Below are 17,770 nucleotides of genomic sequence, written 5' to 3' on the forward strand. Positions count from 1 at the left end.
GTCTTTCTCATATGTATAGATCCACCAGCTGAGTGGTCTAGAGAAATCTGAGCTTTCTCTGTAAGCCCATAATAGAAGATGTCTAACTGCACCCATTCTGAAAACATTTCAAAGGGGCATTTTCTTAGCATCTTTCTGTATCTCTCCCAGGCATCATAAAGAGATTTATTATCTCCTTGTTTAAAGCCTTGGATGTCCAGCCTTAGCTGTGTCATCCGTTTTGGAGGGAAGTATTGATTCAGGAATTTTTCTGACAGCTGTTTCTATGTCCTTATGCTAGCTTTAGGTTGGTTATTTAACCACCTCTTAGCTTGGTCTTTTACAGCAAATGGAAACAGTAATAATCTGTAGACATCCTGATCTACTTCTTTATCATGTACTGTGTCAGCAATTTGTAAAAACTGTGCCAGAAACTCTGTGGGTTCTTCCTGTGGAAGACCAGAATACTGGCAACTTTGCTGCACCATGATAATGAGCTGAGGATTCAACTCAAAGCTACTGACTCCGATGGAGGGTATACAGATACTACTCCTATATGAAGCAGTAATGGGGTTAGCATATGACCCCAGAGTCCTTCTGGACTGTTCATTTCTACTTAGGTCCATGATGGAGAAAGGGAGATGATGTGGATTGTAAATATTTTTTTTTTTGGAAACCGAAAATAAAATAAAATAAAATAAGTGAAAATTCAAATATAAGTTCAGAAATTAAAAGAAAATTGAAAACTAAAATATTAATTAATTAAAAAATTTGAAAAATAAGGGGTAAGGATTTTCGAAAACTGAAGAGAGAGAAAGTGGTTAGGAAGTTTTGAAATTTAAATTTTAAATTTGAAAATTAAATTTTGAATTTTTAAATTTTTAAAAATTGAAATTCAAATTTTGAAATTTGAAAATTTGAATTTTGAATTTTGAGAAAATCAACAATATAAGATAAGGATTTGAAAGAGATTTGAATTTTGAAAAGATTTGATTTTTAAGTTTGAAAATTAAATTTTGAAATTTTAAATTTTGAAATTTGAAATTTAAAATTTTGAATTTTGAATTTTGAATTTGGAATTTTGGAAGTTGAAGATTGAAATTTGAATTTGAAATAAGATAAGATAAGATTTTGAAAAGATATAATTTTTTTTTAAAAGATTTGAATTTTGAAATTTTAAAACTAAGATAAGATAAAATTTTGAAATTGAAATCTGAATTTTTATGAAAAATTTCGAAATATTTGCTTAAAAATAGTTAGAAAAGATATTTTTTTTATTTTTGAATTTTATGATGAAAGAGAAAAACACACAAAAGACATATAACTTAAAATTTTTAGATCTAATGCTCCTTGTTTTCGAAAATTTTGGAGGGAAAACACCAAGGAACACCAAACTTAAAAATTTTAAGATCAAAACACAAGGAAGACTCAAGAACACTTTGAAGACTCACAAGAACACGAAGAACAAAAATTCAAAGACTCAAAGGAATCAAGAACATAAAAAGAACACCAAACTTAAAATTTTTTAGAAAATCACAATAAAATTTTCGAAAACTAAAGAAAAGCTAACAAGAAAATACCAAACTTAAAGTTTGGCACAAGATTTAATCAAAGAAAAATTATTTTTGAAAAAGTTTTAAAAGGAAGATTCCCAATTACCAAGAACATAAACACAACGCTCTAGCCAATTGAGTTATAAATTTAAAGTGTTTTAATATTGTATAAAAAAATAAAATTTTCTTTGGAAACTGATATTTTTTTTTAAAAAAAACACAAGAAAAATAAGAAAAGACACAGAACAAGAAAAACTAAAGATCAAACAAGGAAAATAAACAAGAACAACTTGAGAATTAAGAAAGAACTAAGAACATATAATTCGAAAAATTGAAAGAAAAAGAAAATCATGCAATTGACACCAAACTTAAAATATGAAACTAAACTCAAACAGAGGACTAAATCATGAAGTTATTGGTTTTGAAAATTTTCGAAAATAATTTAGAAAAATAAAATAAGGATTTTAAAATTTTAACCAAAAAAAAATAATAGAAGACTCTAAACCAAAAAGAAAAATTTTTCCTAATCTAAGCAACAAAATAAAGTGTCAGTTGTCCAAACTCGAACAATCCCCGGCAACGGCGCCAAAAACTTGGTGCACGAATTGTGAATCACACTCTTCGCAACTCGTACCACTAACCAGCAAGTGCACTGGGTCGTCCAAGTAATACCTTACGTGAGTAAGGGTCGATCCCACGGAGATTGTTGGTTTGAAGCAATCTATGGTTATCTTGTAATTCTTAGTCAGGATATCAATTATAATTATCAGTTTGGATTGCGAAAAATAAAAGAGCATGAATTAAATACTTGTTATGCAGTAATGGAGAATATGTTGGAGTTTTGGAGATGCTTTGTCTTCTGAATCTCTGCTTTCTCCCTGTCTTCTTCTTCACGCACGCAAGGTTTCTCCTATGGCAAGCTGTGTGTTGGTGGATCACCGTTGTCAATGGCTACCATCCGTCCTCTCAGTGAAAAAGGTCCAGGTGCGCTGTCACCGCAGGGCTAATCATCTGTCGGTTCTCACTCATGCTAGAATAGGATCCATTGATCCTTTTGCGTCTGTCACTACGCCCAACCCTTGTGAGTTTGAAACTCGTCACAGTCATCCAATCCCTGAATCCTACTCGGAATACCACGGACAAGGTTTAGACTTTCCGAATTCTCAGGAATGCTGCCAATGGATTCTAGCTTATACCACGAAGATTCTGATTAAGGAATCCAAGAGATATTCATTCAATCGAAGGTAGAATGGAGGTGGTTGTCAGGCACGCGTTCATAGGTTGAGAATGGTGATGAGTGTCATGGATCATCACATCCATCATATTGAAGTGAGAATGAACATCTTAGATAGAAACAAATGTGTTTGAATAGAAAACAGAAATAGTTGCATTAATTCATCGAGACACAGCAGAGCTCCTCACCCCCAACAATGGAGTTTAGAGACTCATGCCGTCAAAGAGTACAAAGTTCAGATCTAAAATGTCATGAGGTACAAAATAAATCTCTAAAAGTTGTTTAAATACTAAACTAGTAACCTAGGTTTACAGAAAATGAGTAAACTAAGATAGATAGTGCAGAAATCCACTTTTGCGGCCTACTTGGTGTGTGCTGGGGCTGATACTTGAGCTTTACACGTGCCTAGGCTGTTTCTAGAGTTAAACGCCAGGTTGTAACCTGTTTATGGCGTTTAACTCCAACTTGTAACCTGTTTCTGGCGTTTAACGCCAGAATGCAACATGGAACTGGCGTTGAACGCCAGTTTACGTCGTCTATACTTGAGCAAAGTATACACTATTATATATTGCTGGAAAGCCCTGGATGTCTACTTTCCAACGCAATTAAGAGCGCGCCAATTGGAATCCTGTAGCTCCAAAAAATCCATTCCGAGTGCAGGAAGGTCAGAATCTAACAGCATCAGCAGTCCTTTTTCAGCCTGAGTCAGATTTTTGCTCAGTGGTGCACGAAATTGTGATCTCAGGCAACGGCGCCAGAAACTCTGTACGCACATCTTAATAAATCATTTTTCATTCATAACTTTGATACAACTAACCAGCAAGTGCACTGGGTCGTCCAAGTAATAAACCTTACGTGAGTAAGGGTCGATCCCACGGAGATTGTTGGTATGAAGCAAGCTATGGTCACCTTGTAAATCTCAGCCAGGCGGATATAAAATAGTTATGGAGTTTTCGAACATAAATAATAAATAGATAGAAAATAAGGATAGAAACACTTATGTATATCATTGGTGAGAATTTCAGATAAGTGTATAGAGATGCTTTCGTTCCTCTGAACCTCTGCTTTCCTGATGTCTTCATCCAATCAGTCTTACTCCTTTCCATGGCTGGCTTTATGTAAGGACATCACCGTTGTCAATGGCTACTTTTTATCCTCTCTGGAAAATGGTCCGATGCGCTGTCACTGCATGGCTAATCGTCTGGAGGCATCACCCTTGTCAATGGCTGCATCCCATCCTCTTGTGAAAATGGTCCAAATGCTCTGTCACATCACGGCTAATCATCTGAGGTTCTCGATCATACTGGAATAGGATTCACCCTCCTTTTGCGTCTGTCACTACGCCTAGCACTCGCGAGTTTGAAGTTCGTCACAGTCATTCAATCCCAGAGTCCTACTCGGAATACCACAGACAAGGTTTAGACTTTCCGGACTCTCATGAATGCTGCCATCAATCTAGCTTATACCACGAAGATTCTGATTAAGAGATCCAAGAGATACTCATTCAATCTAAGCTGGAATGGAAGTGGTTGTTAGGCACGCATTCGTGGGGGAATGATGATGATTGTCACATTCATCACATTCAGGTTGAAGTGCGAATGAATATCTTAGAAGCGGAATAAGTTGAATTGAATAGAAAAACAGTAGTACTTTGCATTAATCTTTGAGGAACAGCAGAGCTCCACACCTTAATCTATGGAGTGCAGAAACTCTACCGTATAAAAATACATAAGTGATAATGGTTCAGGCATGGCCGAATGGCCAGCCCCCATGAAAGTCTAAGATAGCATAAAACTGATCAAAGATGTCTAATACAATAGTAAAAAGTCCTATTTATACTAAACTAGTTACTAGGGTTTACAGAAGTAAGTAATTGATGCATAAATCCACTTTCGGGGCCCACTTGGTGTGTGCTTGGGTTGAGCTTGAATGTTACACGTGTAGAGGTCAATCTTGGAGTTGAACGCCAGTTTGGAACGTATTTCTGGCGTTCAACTCTGGCTTGTGACGTGTTTCTGGCGTTTAACTCCAGACAGCAGCGTAGAACTGGCATTCAACGCCCTTTTACGTCATCTAAACTCGGCCAAAGTATGGACTATTATATATTTCTGGAAAGCTATGGATGTCTACTTTCCAACGCAATTGGAAACGCGCCATTTTGAGTTCTGTAACTCCAGAAAATCCACTTTAAGTGCAGGGAGGTCAGAATCCAACAGCATCAGCAGTCCTTCTTCAACCTCTGAATCTGATTTTTGCTCAAGTCCCTCAATTTCAGCCAGAAAATACCTGAAATCACAGAAAAATACACAAACTCATAGTAAAGTCTAGAAATGTGAATTTAACATAAAAACTAATGAAAACATCCCTAAAAGTAACCAGATTCTACTAAAAACATACTAAAAACAATGCCAAAAAGCGTATAAATTATCCGCTCATCACTCAGCTCCCTCAATTTCAGCCAGAAATTACCTGAAATCACAGAAAAATACACAAACTCATAGTAAAGTCTAGAAATGTGATTTTCATTTAAAAACTAATAAAAATATAATAAAAAGTGACTAAAACATATTAAAAACTACCTAAAAACAATGCCAAAAAGCGTATAAATTATCCTCTAATCAAAAGGTATTTACAAATTTGATTAATTAATATTAATAAACAGTTACTAACCGTTTAGTACCATTTGGTTGAAGGGACACAACCTTTTAAGGATTGTGTATGTTCAAAACATTGTCTCTATTGGCTAAAGGGACACAACTCTTAATTTGTGTATGTTCAAAACATTGTATCCATTGGCAATAGAAAAGGCACAACCATTTGTATACGTAACAAATCATAATTGCTACGTGCAATATGTATAAATAAGTCCTTGTCCACTATTTCAGAAAAAGAAGTACTAAGTGTACATTTTAATCAACTATTAAGAGTTTTTCTTTGTTCAAGAGAGTTGAGAATTTTTTATTATTGCTAATTAAGAAATTCTTAGGTTTCATTGTATCCTGGGAGAGTATTGTCATCAACCCTATAGCAACTAAGTATGGGGACAAATATCTCTCTAAAGAAAGCGATCTAATCGTGCCTTGAAACCATTACACAAATATAAAATTTTATCATCTTCTCATAATAATATACCCAACACTAATGCCCTTAATCAACAAAGCATGCTGGCGTTGGTACTCAATGAAGCATGTGTCAATAATGCATGAACCAACGAGTTAAATGAAGCCTTGAAGCATGCAATGAAGCCAACGAAGCCTGATGCATGCATGAAGTTGTTATTAACGGCAATGAATGACCAAATGGAGGCGCCAACGTGAATTAATGAAACTACAAGAAAATATGTCTATTGCCACGTTTTTAAAGTGTGGCGAAAAGCTGAAAAAAGCGTGGCGATTGCTTTTCGCCACGCTTTTTGAGCTATCGCCACGCTTTTGAAAGGGTGGCCTCTTCAAGGGTGGCGGTTGCTCTGTCGCCACGCTTTTTCAAACCTATCACCACGTTTTTTTTTTTGCTACGTTTTTTATAGATTGTCACGTTTAAAAGCGTGGCCGTATGTGAAAGATGTGGTCACGCTTTTAAAGCGTGGCAATAGAGGGAGATACGGCCCCGCTTTTAAAGCGTGGCAATAAATGAAGATACGGCCACGCTTTTAAAGCGTGGCAATAGAGGGAGATATGGCCACGCTTTTAAAGCGTGGCAATAGGAGTAGATACGGCCACGCTTTTAAAGCGTGGCAATAACAAGAGATACGGCCGTTAAATCACAAAGCTCACTATCATTGCTGTCATGTTGAGAAAGAAATTCTACTGAAGTTCACATATCAAATACCCAACACATTCAGAATTGTATCAAAGTTAATATTAATTATTAAGAGCTAAATCCAAAATAAATTGTCTTACACCAGTAATCAAATCATTCGATTTGTAGTATCTTTCTATGATCTACTGTACCATAACCAAAATAATCATTCTAAAGACATCAATTGAAACCTAAAAGGTTGTCAAGAACTATACAATGGCATAGGAAACTTGAACAATACTAAACTAGTAACACAAGGTGTATTCCGAAGCGATCAAGAAGCATGAAATCAATCAGCCTAAGCATGTTCACCACGGATGCGGCGAGCAAGCTGAATGTCTTTGGGCATTATGGTGACCTCTTGGCATGGATGGCACACAAGTTGGTGTCCTCAAACAAACCAACCAAGTAGGCTTCAGCAGCTTCGTGGAAAGCAAGGACAGCATGGTTCTGGAACCTCAAATCAGTCTGCAAACATAATAAATCAATCAATAAATAGGAATCATTACATATTTTACAGCAAAAAATAACCCAACGCACCAGGACTAAGATAAAAAGGGGTTAATTAGATTGGCTCGCCTTCTGCTTCCTTATCACAGCAGATATAGCTGGTGTTGACAATATACCTTCCCGTATTAGAAAGATAAGTTGTCCTAAATTTCTATTAAGAGAGTCATGTTAATAATAATACACACTAGAGGATTGTGAACAATAAGGTGATGCACTAGTCCATCAAAGATTTTTTATCCTTATGATGATGTCATTTACTGCCATCTTGTGTTACAAAGTTCTTCATATTTGTTTTAGAAAGATTCATTGAAAAATTCAAATGATTAAGATACTTACTGTCCAATCAAAATTTTTCGAATACCATTCTCGGCAGCAATTTTAATTATAATCTGAAGTAAATGAGAACAGCAACAGAAACAGAGACAGGGCAATTTTCCTAACAAAATTAAATTTGATAGCTAAAATAATGCATTCAAAACAGTTTTCTATTGTAGATCCCACTGATGACAGGGCTTCCATTTGGTATTGCAGGATAGCATACTCTCTGCATATATCAGCAATTCAATTTGACTAAACACACAATATACATTGAACAATTCCAAAACCCTCGCCTATCAAAGAAAGAAAAAGTTAACCAAAACTTGGAACACACACATGGCACAACTGAAACAAAGTTCACACCAAAACCAAACTTCTTGTGCCTGCTTTATCTCTCAATTTATTCTAAATTACATTTACTCACAGCTTTTATATCTTGTTTTACCCTCCTTATTAATGCTCTGTTGATAATAATGCTTTTCTGCTGCTCATGCATCCTGGAAATTCATTTTCCAATGTTACACTACCTTTAAAAATCTATACTTTTCTGTAAGGTAAATGTTTAGGGTCTAGGGTAGGAAGAAGAAGAAGGAAATGAGAGGAAGGGAAAGGGAAAAAGAGTTTGAGTCTCAATAGAATTCGATGACAAATGTAATAATGAGTTGAATTACTCAGTTCCATTCAATTCTGCTAATAGGCCTGACTCTTTTTCAGTTGATATAACTGAATGTGGGATCATTTTCTAACTGACTTGAACAGTTAAACTAAATCTTGCATGTGGGAAGTGAGCTGCATCATTCAGTGCCCCCAAACCAAGTTGGGATTCTGCTAGTGATGTAGAGTGACATTATATTTTGACATCTCAAAACTTCAAATGTTAGTTGGAACAGTAGGATACCATTTTGTCTTAAATTCTATGCAGTTTTACATGCCACATGTTATAGAAAAAGTTGTTCCCTAATATGAATTAGCAAATAGTAATAATAATAAAATAAAAACACTCCAAATGAAAATTATGTGACATAAGAAAAGTGAATACACATCATCTCCTGTCTAGAACTTAAAGACCAACTACAAAGAAATGTTAAATGAAGAAAACGGAATCTACCAGAAAATCCATCTACATTTTCTAGTATCCCATAAAACAAGCAGGATAAAAAGGAAGTTATGAATTACGAATGGTAGCTTTTCTGAAAAGGAATTGGAACCGATCTTCAAGAAAATAATGGTGTATACAAGTGCTGGAAAGCAGAAAAAAGGAATTTTATTGGACAAAATTTACACAAGATAACAGAATAATAAAATTTAGGAAGCTTATCACCTATTCCATTGTACAATTCTGGGATCGAAACCTGAGTGATCAAAATAAAATAAGAACAGAGAGCACTTAACCAAAATTGACATGAGAACACCAAACAACAAATTAAAATCAAATAAATAAAAAACTGCAACCACAAAAGTTAGAGAACAAATTCAAAATCAACAAAAATCAAGAATCAAGAACAGAACAGAAACTGACAGTGAAAAAGTATGTTATAAGGAAAAGCACAACAAAGGATGCTATAAGTGAAAACGTTCTTCGGCTGGATTTTTTCTCAAAGACCTGAAGAAGGTACAACATAATTAAAAGAGTGGGGAAAAAAAGTAGAGAAGAAAACAAATACAAAGAAAAATCAGAACCAGATGAAAACTCTACTGCAAAAGCCATATGGTTTTACAATTCCACAATCCACATACCATTTTGAATTTGTCCACAGTTCCTGAAAGAACTCCTCTTGAAGAATCCATGTCATTCCCCTAAACAAATACCAACATTTTATCAAAGAAAAACAAAAAAGTAGCAGTGCAAATGGTAAATATTTTTTATAGTTATATGCAAACCATGCGGTCCAGCATCCGGTTATGACTATCCACCTCCTCGTGTATATCACTTGAGATCTGTTACAATCACATCAACAACACGTTAACACATCAAAATAATGAGAAGGTTACCAACAGCTGAAAAGAAATAAATGAGGAAATGATCATAATTCACAGCGTTCTTCAAGTATAATATACAGGAAGAACAAACTTAGGTCTAGATTATTTTACAAGAAAAATTAAACTTACTCTTTTCAACAAACTGACTCTATCTTGCAATCCACCCATTGCTCGCTCGTTATCTTGTTCATCAATTTCATTGTAGGAGGAGTAAAGTGATGATGCTCGGATGCCTCCCTCCTCAATGCCGTCAAACAGAGCAACTCTGCTGTTTCGGGCGTCTCTGAAACAGGGAAAAGGTTTATAACAAAATAGAGGCAAAAGTTAGATAATAAACAAAAGCAAGGTGATTTCCTTTGCATAAACCATACATTGAAACAGTTTTACAGTCTTTCCATCAGACATCTCCATGATTTCATAAAATGTTCAAGATAAGCAAATTATCTATGAAGAACAAAAAATTTGTTTCAGTATTTCTACCGTCACCTGTGAATGCTTGCGTATTTCAAAATAACAAACTTGTAAGTTAAAATAACCCTTCACAAGTTATCAAAATCCCAAAAGAACTAATCAAAGGGGGGAAAACGAAATACGGATAGTTTCATAAAATAAGGATAGTTTCATAAAATTAGCTTACTAGATACTAGTATCAAGATTATTCATAAAACCAACCCAAAATACGGTTAAAGCATTTCATCAAACATGTTGAGTGCGGTAAACTTGAAACGAAATAAGAGAATTCAAAGCTTAGTATCAATGTGATAGAGAAGAGAACATAATATTGTATACTTTAATTCAGTCTATGAAAAAGATCCAAACCACTGCCAAATCAAATAGTTACTTATAGTAATAGAAATAAGAAGTTGCGGAGTTTCAAGCAGAGTATTGGTGTTGTGTGAGTGTATTGTCTGGTGGTGGGTTTAGGGAACTCACGGCGGCGACAAAAGAGAGCAGTTCGACAGCTAGGTGGAGCGCACGGGTTGGTCGCAGAGTTTGAAGCAGAGCAACGTGGCTTCCAGACGAACGCGAAAGCGAACAGTGAACGGCGAAGAACGCGAATGAAGACGACGGCTGAACGAAGACGCGAACGTTAACGGCAACCAACGGCGGCGGAAGCGCAGCTGAGCAGACAAAGACGACGGACGCCGAGCTCGAGGAAGCAGCTGCGATCGGTGACAGCGAACGGGGGTTGAAGACTTGGAGCACGAGGGAAGCTAGATGGATGGACGGACGGCAGCAGTATGCCACTCCTTGCGGCGGCGGTGGTGTAGGCTTACAGTGCTAGGGTTTTTTGGCTGAGTTTCTGTGAATGAAAGAAACGGAGGGAGAAAGGGAGAAAGAAACGGAGGGAGAAAGGGAGAAAGGAGCTTCAGAACCAAGAGTGAAGGGTTTCGAGTGACGAAGGCGAAGGGTGAAGGGCGAAGGGCGAAGGGTTCACGGCGAAGGGCGAAGGGTGAGGGTGAAGGGCTAAGGCTAATGGGAGGCGCTCTTCAGGCTTAGGGTTTCGAGTGATTAGGGTTAGTGTCTTTGGGTTGGGGACCGGGTTGGTGCCGGGTTGGGAGCCGGGTCAGGGGCCGGGTTAGGGTCAATGGGTTGGAGCCCCTCTCGCCACGCTTTTAAAACGTCACTGTTTTGCTCTACGGCCACGCTTTTGAAGCGTGGCAAAAAAGAACCTTTTGGCCACGCTTTTAAAGCGTGCCAAAAGCGTATTAGGATATGGCCACGCTTTGTAAGCGTGGCCGTAATGAAACCCTATCGCCACGTTTTCAAAACGTCCTTGTTTCTCTCTATGGCCACGCTTTTGAAGCATGGCAAAAAAAAGCGTGGCCGTTTCTCTAACCAATTGCCACCCATACAAAAGTGTGGCCGTTGATACTTTTCGCCACGCTTTTGAAGCGTGGCAATAAAAAAAGTGGCCAAATCTCTAATCTATTGCCACCCTCATAAAAGCGTGGCCATTGACCACTTTTGGCCACGCTTTTTAAGCGTGGCAAAAAAAAAAGCTTGGCCATAGGCCTTTTTTCTTGTAGCTATGGCATGAATCAAAGGAAGGCATGCATATATTAGCGTGAATCATATGAATAATGCCAGTAAAGAAGCATGCATGTTTTAGCATAAATCAACGAAGCCATATGAGCAATGCATGCATAAGGCGTTATTAACGCCAATGAAGAAAGGAAGCAATGCATGCCAAGGCGTTATTAACGCCAAACTAGATGAAGCATGTGTTGTTAACGCCACAAATCCAAAACGCACTCTCAATTAACGCCTTTGACAAAGTCCTGAAGCATGATTTGGCCCACTTCAAAGCGTTAGTAACGCTAAAGTAGTGAAGCGTTAGTAATGCTGAAGCTAACGCCAAGTCACCCCACCCATGGAGCATAAAAGGTGGCGTTAATTAGTAAGCCCAAATTTGGTTTAATTATTTCACTCAAGGTTTACTCTAATTCAATAATGCAAGCAAGTCCATAATTGCCAACCAATTAAAACCACAAGAATCATCTAAAAATAGTTAGAAATTTTGTATTTGATTGTAATTTAAATTTCATTTGAATTTGCAATTTAAGTAGCTTATAAATAGGACCTTAGCTTTATCATTTTAAACACACCATTTGAGAAGTCTTCGGACTCACTCTTCACACACAGAACACCCTCTCGAGGGAGTCTTCGGTGTCGGAATAAATCAATTTCAACAACCCAGATCATCCATATTGAATCACCAAAAATATAATATAATGCGGAAGCGTACCTTTACTCATAAGAGTCAGAAATTGGTGGAATTGATGGAAGGATTTGGATCTTGTGGTTCTTTCGATCTTCGTCAACCAAAACCTTCTGTATTCCTAGGTGGCTGAATTGTGACTCTTTTGATGGGAAAGAGCAACAAAGGCAGCTTTGGTATATTGGGGACTGAAACCCTGAAGGTCTATTTATATTTGAGCATGACACCTATTAAACCCTAAAACCCAAATAAAATAGTATCTAAAACCCAAAAGATAATATATCTAAAATCCAAAAAGATTATCTAAAGAACAAAAGATAATATCTGGTTTTATTCTCATTTAATTCCAAATCAAAAGTAATAATGACTTATTCAATTAGCATTTATAATAATAAATGAGATCATCATTATATAAGTCATTTAATTTGAAATAGCATAATTTGTAATTACAATTAATATATTTATTGTCCACAATCAAATTAGGAAATTAAATTTCCTAACAATCTCCCACTTGGGCTATACATATATTCTTTCTTGGCATAATCACATCTTATAAACTTTATGCGCGCATCTGAATGCTATTTCTTCCATTACTTTAACAATCTAGTCCGTCTCATATATTAGATATGGAACTACCGTAGCTTTTATCACATTAATGTCGTGACTAAACCACGACAATCACCATCCTAATATACTTAACAACATAGATCAAATTTGGATGAGTAATATGAAAATTACATGCCAAGTGATCTCATGCATGTCTATTTCCAGCTGGTCCAACTTTATTGAGATCAAACACAAAACAAATATTGCAAAATGAACATTTCATACAACATGAAATAAACCATCAACTTAATTCTGCAGAAAAATAATTCAATATCTGTCATAGGACATATAGCATAAAATAACTCCCACTAAATCAAGGCATCACTAATATTGACACCCATCCGAACAGTGTGCTCATGAAAAGACTTTAGGGATCAATTCCTTGGTTAATGAGTCTGCTAGCATATACTATGTTCCTATATGTCCTATGGAAATCAGTTTTTCTTAAACTTTCTCCTTGACAACTAAGAACTTGATGTCTGTATACTTCGATTTTGTCAAGCTCTTATTGTTATTGAAGTATAGTACTGCTGACTTATTGTCACAAAATATCTTTAATGACCGTTCAATGTCATCTACTATTCGAAGCTTAGTGACAAAGTTTTGCAACCATATGCCACGAAATCGAAATCAGAGTACCTCATGATCTCCAAAATTTTCTGATCTCCGATAAATAAGCATGTAATCCTTTGTTCTCTTTAGATAATGCATTATGCGTTTAACAGCTATCCAATGATCCATGCCCAGATTGCTCAAGTATTTATCCAACACTCCCACTATAAATGATATATCGAGACGTGTGCAGACTTGAGCATACATTAAGCTCCCTAGTGCTGACGCATAAGGTTTATCATGCATTGCTGTCCTCTCAAGATCTTTTTTAGGATATTGCTTGAGACTGAAATTGTCTCCTTTAGCTACGGACCGGTTGTGTCCATTGGTCTACAACTTTCCATGCCATATCTACTTAAAATCTTTTCGATATAGTTCTTTTGTGATAATCCAAGAACCTTGAGAATGATCTCTTAGTATCTCGATTCCTAGTACAAAAGAGGCATCACCAAGATCTTTCATTTCAAATTTGTTCAATAGAAATTTCTTAGTTTCATGCAATAAGCCTATATCATTACTAGCAAGTAGAATGTCATCAACATATAAGACCAAAAAAATGTATTTACTCCCACTAAACTTGCGGTATACACACTCATCTATGATATTCACCTCAAAACCGTATGAGGTAATGACTTGATAAAACTTGTGATACCATTGATGGGAAGCTTGTTTGAGACCATAGATGGATTTTCTCCTTTCTCTATTGGATCCCCTTAATGACACTTCTTGAGGTTATTAAGCTTGCTGTATGGGTTGGGGTTGAGGAGGATTCTCATCATTTTTTTGTACTGTAGCAGTATCTTGAGCAACAACAATATTCTCATTGTTCTCTTGTACTATAACTGGATCTATAGTAGGATTCTCCTTTTGCTCTTGTACTATAACTGTATCTTGAACAACAATAGGCCCAAGGACCTAATCATTATCAGTTACAGAATCCTCATCAAAAGCAACATTCCTAATATTTCCTTCCCCTCCAAACTCAACATCCTCAAGAAATCTCGCATTTCCGGTTTCAAAAATAGACCTTGATGCAGGATTGTAAAACTTGTACCACGTGAGCGCTCAGCGTAACCAACAAAGTAGCAACTAATTGTCCTTGAGTCCAATTTTCCTTCATGCAGCCTATAAGGTCATGCCTTAGTTGGACATTGGTGCACGAAATTGTGATCACACTTTTCACAACTCTGGTACAACTAACCATCAAGTGCACTGGGTCGTCTAAGTAATAAAACCTTACACGAGTAAGGGTCGATTCCACGGAGATTGCCGGCTTAAAGCAAGCTATGGTCATCCTGTAAAACTTAGTCAGGCGGATTCAATTGGTTATGAGTTTTGATAATTGAAAGATAAATAAAACGTAAATTAAAATAAAGATACTTATGTAATTCATTGGTGGGAATTTCAGATAAGCGTTTGGAGATACTTATGTAAAATAAAGATACTTCTGAACCTCTTCTTTCCTATTGTCTTCATCCAATCATGCGTGCTCCCTTCCATGGCAAGCTGTATGTTGGTGGATCACCTCTTCTATTCCAGGATTCTCAAGATCATAAGCCTTTCCTTCATGGGAGGCTTCTTTAGCACTGCCGGATACAGCTTGCAATCCAGTCAGACTCTGAAAAATCATATTGACTTGCTGAGTCAATATCTTGTTCTGAGCCAATATGGCATTCAGAGTGTCAATCTCAAGAACTCCTTTCTTCTGAGTCATCCCATTATTCACAGGATTTCTTTCAGAAGTATACATGAATTGGTTATTTACAACCATGTCAATGAGTTCCTGGGCTTCTGTAGGTGTTTTTTTCAGATGAAGAGATCCACCAGCAGAGTGGTCCAATGACATCTTGGACAATTCAGACAGACCATCATAGAATATACCTAAGATGCTCCATTCTGAAAGCATGTCAGAAGGACACCTTCTGATCAATTGCTTGTATCTTTTCCAAGCTTCATAGAGGGGAAACCTTCCTTCTGTCTGAAGGTTTGGACTTCCACTCTAAGCTTGTTCATCTTTTGAGGTAGAAAGAATTTGTCCAAGAAAGCAATGACCAACTTTTCTCAAGAGTTCAGGCTTTCTCTAGGTTGTGAGTCCAACCATATCCTAGCTCTGTCTCTTACAGCAAAGGGGAAAAGCATAAGTCTGTAGACCTCGGGATCAACCCCATTGGTCTTAATAGTGTCACAGATTTGTAAGAATTCAGCTAAGAACTGATGAGGATCTTCCAATGGAAGTCCATGAAACTTGCAATTCTGCTGCATTAGAGAAACTAATTGAGGCTTAAGCTCAAAGTTGCTTGCTCCAATTGCAGGAATTGAGATGCTTCTTCCATAGAAGTTGGAAGTTGGTGCAGTAAAGTCACCAGGCACCTTCTTTGCATCTCCACCATTGTTCTCAAGTTCGGCTGCCATGTCTGCCTCTTTTTCGAAATTTGATGTAAGGTCCTCTCCGGAGTGTTGTGCTTTAGCTTTTCTTAGCTTCCTCTTCAGAGTCCTTTCAGGTTCAGGATCAGCTTCAATAAGAATGTCTTTATCCTTGTTCCTGCTCATATGAAAAAGAAGATAACAAAGAGAGAATAGAAATCCTCTATGTCACAGTATAGAGATTCCTTTATGTGTCAGAGAAAAAGAAGAATAGAAGAATAAGGTAGAGAGAATAAGAAGAATTCGAACACAGAGAGAGGGAGAGGGTTCAAATTATTAGATGAGAAGTGTTAGTAAATAAATAAAATAAATAGAAAGAGATGAGAGAGAGTATTCGAATTTTTTTAAAGTAAAATAAAAGAAAAATTTTTTGTTTTTATTTTAATTATTTAGTTAGTGTTCAAAAATATTAAAAGAAATAAAATAAAATTAAAATTTAAAACAATTAGTTAATTAAAAAGAATTTTGAAAAAGTGGTTAGTTGTTTTCGAAAATGAGAAGTGAAAAAGTAGTTAGGTGATTTTAAAAAAGATAGGAAATAGTAAACTTTTTAAAATTAAAACAAACAAGTCAAGTAGTTAGTTGAAAAATATTTGAAAATAAATTTTGAAAAAATAAGAAGTTAGAAAAAGATTTTGAAATTAAAATTTTAAAAAGATATGATTTTATTTTGAAAAAGAATTGAAAAAGAAATTAAAAAGATTTGATTTTTAAAATTAAAGTTGATGACTTGAATAACAAGAAACTAAAAGATATGATTCTAGAATTTAAAGATTGAACCTTTCTTAACAAGAAAGTAACAAACTTAATTTTTTTTTAATCAAAACATTAATTGTTAGCAAGGATTTTCGAAAATATGAAATAAAATTAAGAAAAAGATTTTGAAAAATTAGTTTTAAAATTTTCCAAAACATTAAAAGAAAAATGAAAAAGATTTTGAAAAATTTTAAGAATGAAATTCGAAAATCATAAAAAAAAAGAAAAAGAATTGATTTTGAAAAATATTTGAAAAGATAAAGTTTTTAAATTGAAATTTTTAACTTGACTAACAAGAAACAACTAAATTTTAAATTTTTTTTACCAAGTCAACTCAAAATTTTGAAAATTATGAGAAGAATAAGGAAAAGAATTTTTTTTTGCTTTTGAATTTTTAATGAGGAGAGAGAAAAACAACAAAATGAAACAAAACATAAAAATTTAAGATCAAAACAAATAATGCATGCAAGAACACTTTGAATGTCAAGATGAACACCAAGAACACTTTGAAGATCATGATGAACATCAAGAACATATTTTTGAAAATTTTTAAGAAAAGAAAGACATGCAAGAAACCAAACTTAAGAACTTTTGTACTAGGGACACTAACAATTTGAAAATGCATATGAAAAACAAGAAAAGACACAAAACAAGAAAATGTAAAGATCAAACAAAGAAAATCATCAAGAACAACTTGAAGATCATGAAGAACATAATGCATGAATTTTCAAAATTTTTTTAAAAAAAATTAAATTAAAAAAATGCAGTTGACACCAAACTTAAAATTTGACACAAGACTTAAACAAGAAACACAAAATTTTTTTGGTTTTTATGATTTTATTAAACTTTTTGTATTTTTTCGAAATTATTTTAGAAAAAGAAAATAAAGAAATTCAAAATTTTTAATAAGAATTCCAGGATTCATGCAATGTTAGTCTACAACTTCAGTCCAAAAGAATTAGACATGGCCAAATGGCCAGCCAAGCTTTAGCACAGAATTATAAATGAGAATCCAAAGGCTCCTCCAATAGCTGCAATGATAAGTGGAAGCATCGGTCCAAAAGAATTAGACATGGCTTAATAGCCAGCCAAGCTTCAACATATCATCATGGAGCTCTAAGGTGGAATTCATTCTTAAAATTTTTGAAGAACATTTTTTTCGAAAACTTTTTTTTTTAAATATTTTTAAAAACTTTTTTAAAGAAAATAAAGGTTGAAACAAGAAAGAAGATTACCTAATCTAAGCAACAAGATGAACCATCAGTTGTCCAAACTCGA

At 35.4% G+C, this 17,770-nt stretch overlaps 1 protein-coding gene across 1 annotated transcript; it reads right to left on the minus strand.

Annotated features, from left to right (window-relative positions):
• Nucleotides 1–8,918: 8,918 nt before the first annotated feature.
• LOC112778684 (bet1-like SNARE 1-1) lies at nucleotides 8,919–9,783 on the minus strand. Its single transcript, XM_072228499.1, has 4 exons — nucleotides 9,752–9,783; nucleotides 9,502–9,655; nucleotides 9,274–9,330; nucleotides 8,919–9,189 (listed from the first exon to the last, which is right to left on the minus strand). The coding sequence occupies exons 1-4, from the start codon at nucleotides 9,781–9,783 to the stop codon at nucleotides 9,085–9,087; spliced, it is 348 nt and encodes a 115-aa protein (XP_072084600.1). The 3' UTR covers nucleotides 8,919–9,084.
• Between the last annotated feature and the right edge of the window lie 7,987 nt (nucleotides 9,784–17,770).

Source organism: Arachis hypogaea, chromosome 19 (assembly GCF_003086295.3).
Source record: "Arachis hypogaea cultivar Tifrunner chromosome 19, arahy.Tifrunner.gnm2.J5K5, whole genome shotgun sequence".
NCBI classification, from domain to species: Eukaryota; Viridiplantae; Streptophyta; class Magnoliopsida; order Fabales; family Fabaceae; genus Arachis; species Arachis hypogaea.